Source organism: Trichomycterus rosablanca, chromosome 6, assembly GCF_030014385.1.
Source record: "Trichomycterus rosablanca isolate fTriRos1 chromosome 6, fTriRos1.hap1, whole genome shotgun sequence".
NCBI classification, from domain to species: Eukaryota; Metazoa; Chordata; class Actinopteri; order Siluriformes; family Trichomycteridae; genus Trichomycterus; species Trichomycterus rosablanca.
The window spans coordinates 15,847,643-15,862,112 of record NC_085993.1 but is presented as its reverse complement, the minus strand read 5'-3'; the positions used below and the strand labels follow the sequence as shown (position 1 = coordinate 15,862,112).

Here is a 14,470-nt window from a genome sequence, read left to right as displayed (position 1 = left end):
CTCACGGTTTTTGTGCTTGCTGCGGTGCTCAAAGTTTAACAGATTAAACACAGTTTACCCCTGACCTTTTTAAAGCACCTCCAATGAGATGAACTGTTTGATAAGACTTAGTAATAGCGACTCAAGCAGTACGAACAACGCTTAACTTGAACAAAGCTCAAGATGACTTATTGTATTAAAACAATGAGCAAGGAAAACATATTACCAGTAATAATTAAAAGAAGTTTAGTGTCGTTGTTCTATGTTGTTCTATTTATTTCTTTTAGTACATTAAACCACGTTAAGCTTTTTTTTTTTTTCTATTTATTTATGCATTTTCTCCCATTTTTCTCCCATCTTTCGCTGCTGGGGATCCCTGATTGCAATCGAGGAAGGTATGTTTTCTACTCACGCCTGCTCCGACCGTGCACAGTCCTTAGTGGACCCTTTCTTTTTCGTCCATGCACATGCGCCTCTATCTGCTAATCAGGGTCCTTGCACAGCGTTAGAGGACCCCACCCACATAGTCCGGTCATACTGCCCTAGCAAACACAGTAGCCAATTTGTGTCTGCTGCAGGCACTGCCAGTTATGCCCGCTAGATGGTGCCCAGTCGACCTGTGGCAAGTTTTGAACCGAGGAGTTCAGAATCTCGGAGCTGGTGTGCTAGCGGAATATCCCGCTGCGCCACCTGGAAAAGCTGATTCTTACAATTTCTCAGCACCCCAAGCTATAACACAAGTTTAAAAGTGAAACAGGAGCTAAGAATCCAGCTAAACACAGATACATGTGGATGATAAAAGAGTGGATTTGACAGTTATTCCACACAAATGAAGATTCATGTCATGGTGCACTTTGATGACATTTTACCGCACCGCTCAAGCCGAGCCCTGAACAAAGTGCAGATTTGCGCCAAGGTTCAAGGTTTTGCCACTTTTTATGTGTAACTCAGGAATACTAAATATCAGTAATAGGTTTGGGCTGTAAAATTAACAGTAAGCTTTTTTTTGAAAAGTGAAATATCTACATTTCAGCTAAAAAAGAAAATGTGGGTGCCCAGGTGGCGCAGTGGGATATTCCGCTAGCACACCAGCGCTGAGATTCTGAACTCCTCGGTTCGAAACTCGACATTGCCACTATATGGCTGGGCACCATCTAGCATGAATAAATGGCAGTGCCTGCAGCAGACATGTCTCTGTTAGGGCGGGATGACTGGAATATGTGGGTGGGGTCTTCAAACACTGTGTAAGGACCCTAATAGGCAGATAGAGAGGCGTCTGTGCAGAATGCATAGGTGAAAAAGAGCTCCGTTAAGGGCTGCACACAGGTCAGAGGAGGCGTGAGCAGCAATATACCCACCTCGATTGCAATCAGGGATCCCCAGCAGTGGAGGACAAATTGGCTACGCTAAATTGAGAGAAAATGGGAGAAAATATACTAGAAAAAGAAAATGTAAAAATATTAATTGTAATGGAAATATAATAATAATAATAATAATAAAATGCCAAAATCTTTAAACTTTATTTGTAGTGTTTTTATGTTACTGTAGTGCTTTGTTTTGATACGTGTTACTTAATAAAATGTAAGATTTTTTTTATTTTATTTTATTATATTATTTTTTCAGAAAATAAAACAATTTTACTATATATTATAAAGCTTCATAGGTCCCACATGTCCCTTAAAATGTATAATTAAAAATAAAAATGTCATATTATTATTATTTTATTTGTAATTTATTTTCATTTTTTTATTTATTTATTTATTTTTACATTTAGTTAGGTGAAAGTTAGAAAATAGTTGGAAATGCTTTAATTTGGAGATAAGTTTTATATGTAACATGGGCTAAATGTATGTAATTGGTTGAAACACTAAAAAAATATCATAAACCTAGATGTTTGGCTTCAAATGCTGATTAACAGAGAAATGAATCTATGTTGTAATAAATGTCCAGGAACACACAGTTCAGATAAACCTGTTGACACTGTAGCTCTGTCAGCCAGATGAACAAATGAAACAATAGTTGCTATATATGGGTTCTGCAGTTCACTCTCACGATGATAGAGCTGAGTTAATTTGTGTTAATTGAAGAAACAGTAGAAACAGTATTTTGTAATCAACACATATAATCAACAGAACATCAGGATCAACCCACATCCATTTAAGTCAGGAACATTAATTGCTTATTCAATCTGTCACCCAAGCTGCTGGTTATAGACGGGGTTTGGAGTGACAAGAAATTCTAAATCTCCACCTCCAAAATCTGTGGTATATTGCTGGGCATGCAGATGTTTCTGTAAGTACTCCTGAAACAACAACTAATTTCCTTCGGATAGCCAGAACATCCTAGCAGATGGGCCATAATTGAGGAGGTTGTGCACAGATGCCATGTTACACCCAAATAAATCCATACCCCTCTTCCTTTTAGTACATGTGAGAAGAGGATGCTTGTTCCTTAGCAAATGAAGCAACATTAGGGCTGTCTGAAAGGTTTGTTACTGGGATGTGTGTTTAGAGAGGGTAACTGTTACAATAAAGCATACACAATATGAACAAAAGTATTTGGACGCCTTTTCCAATTACTGGATTAATGTGTTTCATCTACAACAATTGCTAACGGGTGTAATAAATTAATTATAAATAATAAATTATGTTTTTTGACATTGCAGCAATAGTTTATGGAAGGCCCTTTCCTGTTCCAGCATGTCTGTGCCCCTGTGGTCAAAGTGAGGTCTAAAAAGACATGAAGAAAGTCTAGTGGTCTGACCTAAGCCCCACTGAACAGCTTTGGAATAACTTGGAACATTAATTGAGGCTTTCTTGACCAACATCAGTGCTCAGCCATACAAATGATCAATTTGTCTCCCAATCAAGTACTATAAAAATACGCGATTGCATTACGCTTTCACTCTACTGATGCTAACCTTTACTCCTGACCAAAGACAGCCGTGACTAACACACTCCCCCTCAAACCACTCCCCTGTGTGCAGTAGCCGACCTGCACAAGGCAACCTGCACGACCGTTTCACCTGCACGAGGCAAGCTTATATGTCGATCAGCTTTGTGCATGAATAGTCACTAACTGATCCCATTGTTCCTCGTCTCTGTGCAGATTTCACAGTCAGCCAGTTAAAGTCGTAATTGCATCAGTTATGAGGAATCCTCTCTGCCACACTCCCTACGAATGATCCAAACATTGTTCGTGCAGACGGCCAGAGATTCAAATTCACAATTTTGAGAATAAATGCTCTTTTGACTGAATGGGCATAAATTCTCACAGACATGAGAAGCTTTATCAGAACATTGACTGTTGTTATAGCTGTAAAGATCACATAGAGGTCACTCTATTTTAATACCATTTGGTTTTTTTAATGGTATGTCCAACAAGCTTATGATCAGGTGTCCACATACATTCAGCCATATAGTGTAGGTATACTATTCATTTTTGCAGACAAAGAAAGGTATTATGAGTTGAATTTAGCATAGTTAGGACTTTTACACAACATTTAAAAGAGATTTTACTGTTTACCAATTTTAAAAGCATTAATTTATCTGTTTATTAGAGATAAGTGCTATTTAATAAGACATTTATTTAACATTACATTTATTTTATCAGCTTAATTAAAATAAACTGCATATTTCACAAGACATTTACATTTGTGTGCGTTTATGCTGTAATTTAGCCTTGTATAAATCTTCAGGGTATATATTACTGTTGACTTAAACATTAATATGAGCATTCACTAACCTGTTAGCCTACATAAATAAATCATTTAAAGTTTTTAATTAAAGTCTAAAATATTTTTTGCATGTGTGAATTACAGCAGAATATCTCTATTATTAATGTCTACAGTTACAGCATTAAGCCGACATGCTCATCTTTCATCTGTAAAGTGGTCAGCTTTTAATAGTGGGCTGTGTATGTGATGACCTGTTTGTGTTTAGTCCCCCTGATAAAAATACAATGATTTTCACATTAAATAAAAACGATATTAATAATCATATGATTTGCTTATTTATCTACTGCACTCCTTCTGGTGCGCTTGTTTTCTTAATAGTTTAGTATGATTAATACCCATACAGTGTGATCAGCGCTCTAAAAGCTTGTCTAAAGAAAACATTAGAAACTACTGCTGTAACAACATTTGTGGCAACCACAAATATGCATGCACAAACTAGACTTCCACTGCAGCATATTCCAGTCTGTAAGCAACCAATATATATATATATACAGTGTATCACAAAAGTGAGTACACCCCTCACATTTCTGCAGATATTTAAGTATATCTTTTCATGGGACAACACTGACAAAATGACACTTTGACACAATGAAAAGTAGTCTGTGTGCAGCTTATATAACAGTGTAAATTTATTCTTCCCTCAAAATAACTCAATATACAGCCATTAATGTCTAAACCACCGGCAACAAAAGTGAGTACACCCCTTAGTGAAAGTTCCTGAAGTGTCAATATTTTGTGTGGCCATCATTATTTCCCAGAAATGCCTTAACTCTCCTGGGCATGGAGTTTACCAGAGCTTCACAGGTTGCCACTGGAATGCTTTTCCACTCCTCCATGACGACATCACGGAGCTGGCGGATATTCGAGACTTTGCGCTCCTCCACCTTCCGCTTGAGGATGCCCCAAAGATGTTCTATTGGGTTTAGGTCTGGAGACATGCTTGGCCAGTCCATCACCTTTACCCTCAGCCTCTTCAATAAAGCAGTGGTCGTCTTAGAGGTGTGTTTGGGGTCATTATCATGCTGGAACACTGCCCTGCGACCCAGTTTCCGGAGGGAGGGGATCATGCTCTGCTTCAGTATTTCACAGTACATATTGGAGTTCATGTGTCCCTCAATGAAATGTAACTCCCCAACACCTGCTGCACTCATGCAGCCCCAGACCATGGCATTCCCACCACCATGCTTGACTGTAGGCATGACACACTTATCTTTGTACTCCTCACCTGATTGCCGCCACACATGCTTGAGACCATCTGAACCAAACAAATTAATCTTGGTCTCATCAGACCATAGGACATGGTTCCAGTAATCCATGTCCTTTGTTGACATGTCTTCAGCAAACTGTTTGCAGGCTTTCTTGTGTAGAGACTTCAGAAGAGGCTTCCTTCTGAGGTGACAGCCATGCAGACCAATTTAATGTAGTGTGCGGCGTATGGTCTGAGCACTGACAGGCTGACCCCCCACCTTTTCAATCTCTGCAGCAATGCTGACAGCACTCCTGCGCCTATCTTTCAAAGACAGCAGTTGGATGTGACGCTGAGCACGTGCACTCAGCTTCTTTGGACGACCAACGCGAGGTCTGTTCTGAGTGGACCCTGCTCTTTTAAAACGCTGGATGATCTTGGCCACTGTGCTGCAGCCCAGTTTCAGGGTGTTGGCAATCTTCTTGTAGCCTTGGCCATCTTCATGTAGCGCAACAATTCGTCTTTTAGGATCCTCAGAGAGTTCTTTGCCATGAGGTGCCATGTTGGAACTTTCAGTGACCAGTATGAGAGAGTGTGAGAGCTGTACTACTAAATTGAACACACCTGCTCCCTATGCACACCTGAGACCTAGTAACACTAACGAGTCACATGACATTTTGGAGGGAAAATGACAAGCAGTGCTCAATTTGGACATTTAGGGGTGTAGTCTCTTAGGGGTGTACTCACTTTTGTTGCCGGTGGTTTAGACATTAATGGCTGTATATTGAGTTATTTTGAGGGAAGAATAAATTTACACTGTTATATAAGCTGCACACAGACTACTTTTCATTGTGTCAAAGTGTCATTTTGTCAGTGTTGTCCCATGAAAAGATATACTTAAATATCTGCAGAAATGTGAGGGGTGTACTCACTTTTGTGATACACTGTATATATATATACCGATCAGCCATAACAATAAAACCACCTAGCCTGCTTTCATGCTTTCACCCTGTTCTTTAATGGTCATGTTAGTATGTGTTGTGCTGGTATGAGTGGAGCGCTGCTGGAGTCCACTCACTGTCCACTCTATTAGACACTCCTACCAAGTTTGTTCACCTTGCAGATGTAAAGTCAGGGACGATCGCTCATCTATTGCTGCTGTTTGAGTTGGTCATCTTCTAGACCTTCATCAGTGGTCACAGGACGCCACCCACGGGGCTCTGTTGGCTGGATATTTTGGTTGGTGGACTATTCTCAGTCCAGCAGTGACAGTGAGGTGTTTAAAAACTCCATCAGCATTGCTGTGTCTGATCCACTCATACCAGCACAACACACACTAACACACCACCACCATGTCAGTGTTACTGCAGTGCTGAGAATGATTCACCACCTAAATAATACCTGCTCTGTGGTGGCCCTGGGAGAGTCCTGACCATTAAAGAACAGCATGAAAGGGGGCTAACAAAGCATGCAGAGAAACAGATGGACTACAGTCAGTAATTGTGGACTACAGTCAGTAATATGGTAAGTGGAACTGATAAAATGCACAGTGAGTGTAGAAACAAGGAGGTGGTTTTAATGTTATGGCTTATCGCACCGATCATACGCAACAAACTGTGATGCACTGTGTATTCTGACACCTTTTTATCAAAACCAGTATTAACTTCTTCAGCAATCTGAGCTACAGTAAGTTGTCTGTTGGATTGGACCACACGGGCCAGTCCTCGTGCATCAACAAGCTTTGGCCGCCCATGACCCTGTTGCCAGTTTACCACTGTTCCCTCCTTGGACCACTTTTGATAGATACTGACCACTACAGACCGGGAACACCCCACAAGAGCTGCAGCTTTGGAAATGCTCTGACCCAGTCGTCTAGCCATCACAATTTGGCCCTTGTCAAACTCACTCAAATTCTTACACTTGCCCATTTACCTGCTTCTAACACATCAACTTTGAGGATAAAAGCGGATTTGTCACTTCTAATGTGAATTACTGAACTTGCTAAGGAATACGGTATTCCATGATCAAGCATCTTCAAGATGAAGTGTAAGGAAACAATAAAGAAGATATATTGATTTTCAGCTGTATTTTCAGTGTTTTTTATATAATATTTGTGTTATTTTTAGTGTATAAGTGTCAAAAACAACCCCATTCTTTTACATTTTCCTAAAATATATTCAGTTTCACAGGAATCTAGAACACATTAACAGGTTTCCTATTCATCCTTATGGGAAAAAAATACCTTAAAACTCAACGCTTTTTAAACCAAGGTACCACTGTATTAACATATCCTATAAGCTATAAGTTGCTGACTTGAGTTGCCAACTCTGCATACAACCTATATAGTTTACCATGCTTCTATACATATCCGCCAGACTACATTCCCCAGAGCCCTGCTCCTTCAGCCCCTAATCCCTTAAAGATTGGCAATGTTTGAAACTAACCTGCTGCAGTGGCAATCGTCAGAACTCTTACTGATTCTTCCCAGTAGGTAACAATGAGATAAATGAAGTGAAGGTGAATATGAGGTGAAGAGAAAATCTATGCAGAAAATCTATGCAAAAATCAGTAAGGGATGTTCATATATATATAAAGGTAAAGGTATATTCAGTCCCACACATATAAAACTATGTTCAGAATTGATACTTTTAAAGAATAATAAATAAAATATGACTCTTTTAGGAAGTCTGTAGGTCTGCAGAAGGACTCCATTGCACCAATGTACACAGGTAGCAGAACAAAACTTATACTGTATGCTAGTCTTTAAAAAAAAAAAACCTCTGTTGCGGTAAAACACGCTAGCAGACCAGAGCTGGGATTTTGAATACATCGTATCGAATCTCAGCTCCGTGATCCGGCTGAGCTGGGCGGCCACAGGAACAACAATTGGCTGTTGTTCACAGGGTTGGTAAGCTGGACCAGGGTTCCTCATACTTGGTGCAGTTATGACCTCTGGTGGCTGACTGATGGCGCCTGCGCAGAGTTGGGGAATAATGCTGATCAGGGTGTGGCTCTCCGTGCACAAGGCTGGTCAGCATATGAACTCGCCTCGTGCAGGTGAAAAGGAGCAGTCGGTACTGAGCACGTGTCGGAGGGGGCGTGTGTCAGTTGCAAAGTTCCTCAGTCAGCAGTGGAGGGTTGTATCGGTCGAGGTGAAGCATAACGCAACCAGGGTAATTGGATACGACTAGATTAGGGGAGAAAATTGGGGGAAAATTGGGGAGCGTACAGAACAACATGCATACAGAACTCTGCCTATTTAGAGTCTAAGCCACTCAAAATCGACAGAGGTGCTGATGCTCCTCTTTTTTCGGATCGAGGGCTGCATACATTCGAACCATCCCTCACATAATTTCCCAACAAAATGGTTAGATGTGATTTACCAGGTCCTGTTATACATGTGCTCTCCATCTGAACTAAAGCTTTCAACTCCTCACATGAAAGAGGACCTCAAGTAGAGCCATTGGACTGAAAAAGGAGAGTGAATTATTGATTGGCCTTCATGTCATTTTCATTCCGTTTTTATTTCTTTATTTATTTTTGTGGCTCAAGTTTGTGCAGAATCTGAACCCATCAAACTTTTAAATAATTGAAATGGGCAATTACAGACCTGGTAACAGCAGATAAAATCAATAGCGTGGTGAACACAGCACAGTTTGTGTGTGCAGCTCTGTATTTAGGTCTTTTATAAAACAAACATACAAATATATACCAGTGGAAAGATTTCTGTATGAAATATATGTTAAAATTCTGTTCCTGATTATAAGGGACAGTATGTGTCTAGTTTTTATGGTCTGTTTTCTGTACTTGTATATATTCAGTCATTTATTTAATACATGATCCTGATGATTGAATGGGGTACACAAGCACAGTGCATGTGGCTTTTAGTCCTGCCTATACCCAGTGATTACTATGTTATAGTGATTCATGTTGTTTGAATGAAAGAACCATGAATGCTGATGTGAGCATTAAGGAATTTTGGTAGCCTGTACACTTCTGAGAAGTTTTACCGCTGTTTCAAGTAATTAATTATTTAATTAATTAATTAATTAACTTTAATTATTATTATTATTATTACTATTATTATTATTTAATTATCTATTTATTTATTTACTTTATTTATTTACTTACTTTACTTATTTACTTATATATGTATTTATTTACTTACTTTACTTATATATTTATTTGTTTATTTATTTTATTTCCTTACTTTACTTACCTACATATTTACTTACCTACCTACCTACCTACCTACCTGGATAGATGGATGGATGGATGGATGGATGGATGGATGGATGGATGGATGGATGGATAGATGGATAGATGGATAGATGGATAGATGGATAGATGGATGATGATAGATAGATAGATAGATAGATAGATAGATAGATAGATAGATAGATAGATAGATAGATAGATAGATAGATAGATAGATAGATTCAACTTTATTGTCATTGCTCAGTTACCTACCTAACTTCATAATTCACTTTATAATTTATATTTTACAGCTGTTACTTACAATCTATACCAGATTTACGGTGATTATACAGATACCTGTTTGTATAATCTGAATCTCTGTAGTGTGTACTATTACTTTTGACTTTTTATAGGAACTTCCCATTGCCTAGGTATGACCTATCTAGTAAAACCCAGAATTAATTGGTTGGTAAAAGTTAAACATATTTTATGAAGGATGTATCTGTTTTATTAACTTACATTTTAAACTTGAAGATTTTAAACAATGAAGTGTGAAGGGGGCAAAAAGCTTCTTTATGACACGTTGATTAGAGTTAAATGTTACAGTAGTATTATTGATGCATCCAGTGTGAAGTCACCTTATGGAAACAATAAATCTGTGATGACTAAAATGACACATTCCTTGTCTAGCTGAAAAGCATTTTTAAAGAAAACCAGCTGTTAAAAATCCATATTGACATCTGTATGTGGTGTAATCTGACTGCTGGAGTAAATGACAAGTGGTGCCAGTCTGATTGGCTGCACTCAGAGGAAAAAAACTCTACTCATGTCACATTTGTGAGATATGACTGACTTCTGATGCAGCGAATTCTATTTCAGCTATCAGTGCTAAATTTAGAGTAAATATTACCAGGCAGTCTCATATGAGGGTTATTACAGTGCGAGCCGAGCCAGCCTAATGTTAAAATTATTAAAGTGCCAGATCAGTCTAATAGTGGCATTATTAAAGTTCCAAGTCAATCTTATGGAAGGATTATTACTGTGCCACGTCCAACAGCCGGCTGAATAAACTGACCAGACACGGTGGAGAAATAAATAAATAAATAAGGATAGCATGCTTTTGTGTGTGTTTTATGAATGTGTAATACAGAAATGAAATAAAAATTGCAGATACAATCATTCGAGTATGACCTATTCAAAACTTCATTTTCTTTTGGTATTTACTTTCGAATCATGTATAACTGGACTGAGTGTGACATGTACAACCCCAAATCAGAAAAAGTTGGGACAATATGGAAAATGCAAATAAAATAAAAATGCAGTGTTCCTAACATTTACTTTGACTTTTATTTGATTGCAGACAGGATGAATCTGAGACATTTCATGTTTTATCTGCTCAACTTCATTTCATTTGTTAATATACCTCCATTCCTGCATTTTAGGCCTGCAACCCATTCCAAAAAATGTTGGGACGGAGGCAATTTAGGGCTAGTAATGAGGTGAAAGAACTAAATAATGATGTGATTCCAAACAGGTGATGTCAAAATGTGATTGTAATCCAGGAAAGGCTGAGTCTTTGATGAGCAAAGATGATCAGAGAATCTCCAGTTTGTCAACAAATGCGTGAGAAAATGATTGAAATGTTTAAAAACAATGTACCTCAAAGAAAGATTGGAAGAGATTTGCATATTTCTCCCTCTACAATGCATAATATCATTAAACTATTCAAGGAATCAGGAGGAATTTTAGTGCATAAAGACCAAGGGCGACAGCTTAAGCTGAACGCCCGTTATCTTCGATCCCTCAGATGGCACTGCATCAAGAACTGCCAAATAACAATAGCTGATATAACCACATGGGTGAGGGATTACTTTGGCAAACCTTTGTCAAGCTCTACAATTTGTCAGGCACTACAATACAGAGTTACATGCACAAATGCCACTTAAAACTTTACTGTGCAAAAAATTTGCCTTATGTTAACCATGTCCAGAAGCGGCATCAACTTCTCTGGGCTCTGAGGCATCTAGGATGGACCATCACACAGTGGAAATATGTATTGTGGTCAGATGAATCAGCATTCCAGGTCTTTTTTGGAAAAAAGCAACAAGTCCAAAAGCCAGGGTCTGTCATGGTATGGGGCTGTGTCAGTGCCCTTGGCAAAGGTAATTAACACTTCTGTGATGGCAGAATTAATGCAGAAAAGTACATTGAGATCTTAGAGTAAAATGTGCTGCCTTCAAGACGTCATCTTTTCCAGGGACGTCCATGCATTTTTCAACAAGACAATGCAAAACCACATGCTGCACACATTACAAAGGCATGGCTGCAGAAGAAGAGGGTACGGGTACTGGACTGGCCTGTATGCAGTCCTGATCTGTCCCCAATAGAGAATGTGTGGAGAATTTTGAAAAGGAAAATGCAACGACGACCCCGTACTGTTGCACATCTTAAGACGTGTTTGCAGGAAGAATGAGACAAAATAAAAGCTGAAACATTAAATCACTTGGTATCGCTTGGTAAGTGTGGTGAAAAGAAATGGCAACATTAAAAAGTGGTAAATGCTTTACTGTCCCAACTTTTTTTGGAATGTGTTGCAGACCTGAAATACAGGAATGAATGTTTATTAATAGATGAAATGAAGTTGAGCAGATAAAACATGAAATATCTCAGGTTCATCCTGTCTGCAATCAAATAAAAGTCAATGTAAATGTAAGAAACCCTCAAACCCTTTGTTTACACACTTTCTGACTGTGTCTAAAGTCATCACACTTTTGCACTGTTTCTGTTGAATGATTGTGTAATTTTTACCTATGAGGATGAGCATGCAGACGAGCAGGGCGATCAGGGCTCCTGGGCTGAGAGTCGTGCCCATGCTGAAGGCTGTGGCATTGCAGGACTGGATGGCTCCGTCTGTGTCGCAGCCACATACATGGATGGTGAGTGTACCAGTTGTGCTCAGAGCTGGAGGCCCACTGTCTACCACCAGGATGGGCAACAGGTATACGTTTTGCTCTTGCCGGTTAAATCCTGATCGCTGGGTCCTAATGCCTGCTGTGTTGTCTGCAGAAAAAAAGCAGATAGCATTAATGATAATTATGAAACAATTTTTAATACTACATGTTTTTAGGAAATATTAATGTGCTTTATTTTATGCACATTCAATTTACAGCATTTACCAGATGCGCACTCGACTACAGAAGCGCTTCTTTAGTGAAAATGTATTTATTTATTAGGATTTTAATGTCATGTTTAAACACTTTGGTTACATTCATGACTGGACAGGTAATTACTGGTTACACAAGATTCATCAATTCACAAGTTTAATGTCAAACACAGTCATGGACAATTTAGTATCTCCAGTCGACTGTGGGCGGAAACCGAAGCTCCCGGAGAAAATCCACACAGACACGGGAAAACATGCAAACTCTGAATCACTCACTCACTTTCTTAACTGATTGGGGGAAGGGGGGGGGGGTGTAGCTGGAGCCTATCCCAGCTTTTCAATGAGCGCAAGTCATACAGTAACACCCTGGACGGGGCCATCGCAGGGCAGACACACATGTACACAAACATACACACACCCATTCACCTATAGAGCAATTCAGTGTCTCCAATTAACTTGACTGCATGTTTTTGGACTGTGGGAGGAAACCGGAGCTCCCGGAGGAAACCCACACAGACACAGGGAGAACATGCAAACTCCACACAGAAAGGACCGCTACACCTGGGGGATCAAACCCAGGCCCTTCTTGCTGTGAGGCAACAGTGCTACCCACTGAGCCACCGTGCCACTCTTCAGTAGACATTTCTTTACTCACATACAAATAGACAACCATCCAAGACAACAAATCTAAACTCAAATAAAATACATAGTTATAAGATTACTAAATGCATACTGTGGTTTCTATTTAGTAAGCACTTTGTCAATTTTGAAGAAGCAAGAGATGTAGCTGTTCAAACAGACAGGGAAAACTCATTCCACAAATAGTGTGCTAATAAATAAAAGAGCCTTGATACCTGTCTTCCTCAAGTTCAAATGGGTGGCTCAAGACTAGCCTTGTAGACTTGTAGCTCTAGATGTACATGGTACAGAACAGGGTTTGATAAGTTCTCTAAGGTAGGTCGAAACTGGTCCATTTTTAGCTTTGTAGGCAAGCATCATTGTTTTAAACTGAACTGCAGCCATAGGAAGCAAGTGAATGGAGTGCTGCGGTGGGGTGATGTGGCAGTGCTTGGGATGATTGGAAATCAGACATGCAGCTGCAGTTTAAATCAGTTATAGTGGAATCAGACATATATAAGAAGATCTGCAAAGGGAAGTTTAAGTAATCAAGCCTTGAAGCGACAAAGACTGGATAAGAATCTTCTATAGAGAAAAATTGCCATTTTTTTTCTACCTGATCAGGTCAGGTGAGCAATGTGAACTAAGAAGAATAGCTAGCTAACACCAAGGTTTCATACATTCTGCTTCTATATGTAACTATCTACAAGACAACTATAAAAATAAAGATAGTGTGTCCTTCTAATAACCTAGTAAGATCTCTACATAGACAATAGGGCAGCACGGTGGCTCAGTGGGTAGAACTGTCGCTTCACAGCAAGAAGGTCCTGGGTTCAATTTCCAGGTGGAGCAGTTCTGTTCCTTTCTGTGTTGAGTTTGCATGTGGGTTTCCTCCGGGAGCTGCAGTTACCTCCCACAGTCCAAAGACATGCAAGTGAGGTGAATTGGAGATACAAAATTGTCCATGACTGTGTTTAACATTAAACTTGAGACCTGATGAATCTTCTGTAACAAATAACTACCGTTTCTGTCATGAATTTAATCAAAGTGTGTTAAACTTGACGTTAAAATCCTAATAAATAAATGAATAAACACAGACAATAGGGCTGTCTAATTCCTAGATACAGTGTATCACAAAAGTGAGTACACCCCTCACATTTCTGCAAATATTTTATTATATCTTTTCATGGGACAACACTATAGAACTAAAACTTGGATATAACTTAGAGTAGTCAGTGTACAACTTGTATAGCAGTGTAGCTTTACTGTCTTCTGAAAATAACTCAACACACAGCCATTAATGTCTAAATGGCTGGCAACATAAGTGAGTACACCCCACAGTGAACATGTCCAAATTGTGCCCAAAGTGTCAATATTTTGTGTGACCACCATTATTATCCAGCACTGCCTTAACCCTCCTGGGCATGGAATTCACCAGAGCTGCACAAGTTGCTACTGGAATCCTCTTCCACTCCTCCATGATGACATCACGGAGCTGGTGGATGTTAGACACCTTGAACTCCTCCACCTTCCACTTGAGGATGCGCCACAGGTGCTCAATTGGGTTTAGTCCATCACCTTTACCTTCAGC

General features: G+C 39.4%; 1 protein-coding gene across 2 annotated transcripts in view; it reads right to left on the bottom strand.

Annotated features, from left to right (window-relative positions):
* LOC134316305 (cadherin-22) overlaps positions 1 to 14,470 on the bottom strand; it is a 152,339-nt gene that overhangs the window by 14,898 nt on the left and 122,971 nt on the right. For both annotated transcript variants that reach the window (XM_062996651.1, XM_062996650.1), the window contains one exon: positions 11,907 to 12,158. In XM_062996651.1, coding sequence (XP_062852721.1) covers positions 11,907 to 12,158 — 252 coding nt within the window. The remainder of the gene's footprint in view (positions 1 to 11,906; positions 12,159 to 14,470) is intronic.